Source organism: Myotis brandtii, unplaced genomic scaffold (assembly GCF_000412655.1).
Source record: "Myotis brandtii unplaced genomic scaffold, ASM41265v1 scaffold1013, whole genome shotgun sequence".
In the NCBI taxonomy this organism is placed as follows: Eukaryota; Metazoa; Chordata; class Mammalia; order Chiroptera; family Vespertilionidae; genus Myotis; species Myotis brandtii.
The window spans coordinates 489541-490456 of NW_005353379.1; the positions used below are offsets into that span (position 1 = coordinate 489541).

Below are 916 nucleotides of genomic sequence, written 5' to 3' on the forward strand. Positions count from 1 at the left end.
GCAGAGGTGCAAGGGGAGGGGGTTAGGGGGCCTGAAGAGAGATTGTGGATTGCAAATTAATGAAATTAACCTAATCTTTTCCATTCAGCCGCCCCGCCGCGGGCCGGCGGAGCTGGGCGGGCGCCCTAATTGCCCCGGTTAATCTCATTAATTCCATTGTGCGGCCGCGGCGCTCCCTCCTCCGCTGACCTCTCCGCCCCCACCTTTCCCCTCGGATTGGGTCCTATGACTGGGTGCGATTTCCTCGACGAAAAGCTCAAATTCATTGTGGCCGATTCTACTTTGGGGCAACTTTTCTTTTTTCTTTCTTTTTTTCCTCCCCTTTCCGATTTTGTTTTGTTTTTTAGAAAATGTGAGGGGCAGCGTTCACCTCCGGCAGGACTGAAAAGTCCGCTCTTCCCGCCCGGCACTCGCCGCCTAATCTCACCTCCGCTGTATTTTGTCTCCCAAACGGGATTGGTTACCCGCCACCCCGAACCCAGTAGTTTTTGCAAAGGCCGACATTTGTAAAGGCACCAAGGACGGGAGCGGTGCCGCGCGCGTCTTTAAATATTCGTGTGTGTGTATTTTTTGCAGCCACGTTGGGTCTGAAAAGCACCATAGCAGGCAGCCCCCAGGCCTTGCCCGGCGGAAACCGAACTCGGCCACTTTCCGCGTGGCCATCAGCAGCAGCCTTCCGAGCCCGCTCCCAGCTGGGGACTGCGTGGGTGTCGGTAGGTTTTGCATTTTTTCTTTTCTTTTTAAAAATTATTATATTTTGGAAATGGGGTGTCTTCTCTCCCAAACTTTTTGTTTCAATACAAAAATGGGGCTTTGGGGGTTCCCCCTTCCCCCCACCATTGCGTCGCGCTTTTCCCCTCCGAATGGCCGGCTCCGGCCTGGCCAGGCCCCCTCGCTGTCCCTCCCGGGAAGGCCC

At 55.1% G+C, this 916-nt stretch overlaps 1 protein-coding gene across 1 annotated transcript in view; it reads right to left on the reverse strand.

Annotated features, from left to right (window-relative positions):
- GSC (goosecoid homeobox) overlaps positions 1-504 on the reverse strand; it is a 2720-nt gene extending 2216 nt beyond the window's left edge. Inside the window, exon 1 of the mRNA XM_014535414.1 lies at positions 465-504. Within this exon, the coding sequence (XP_014390900.1) occupies positions 465-504 (40 nt within the window). The remainder of the gene's footprint in view (positions 1-464) is intronic.
- Between the last annotated feature and the right edge of the window lie 412 nt (positions 505-916).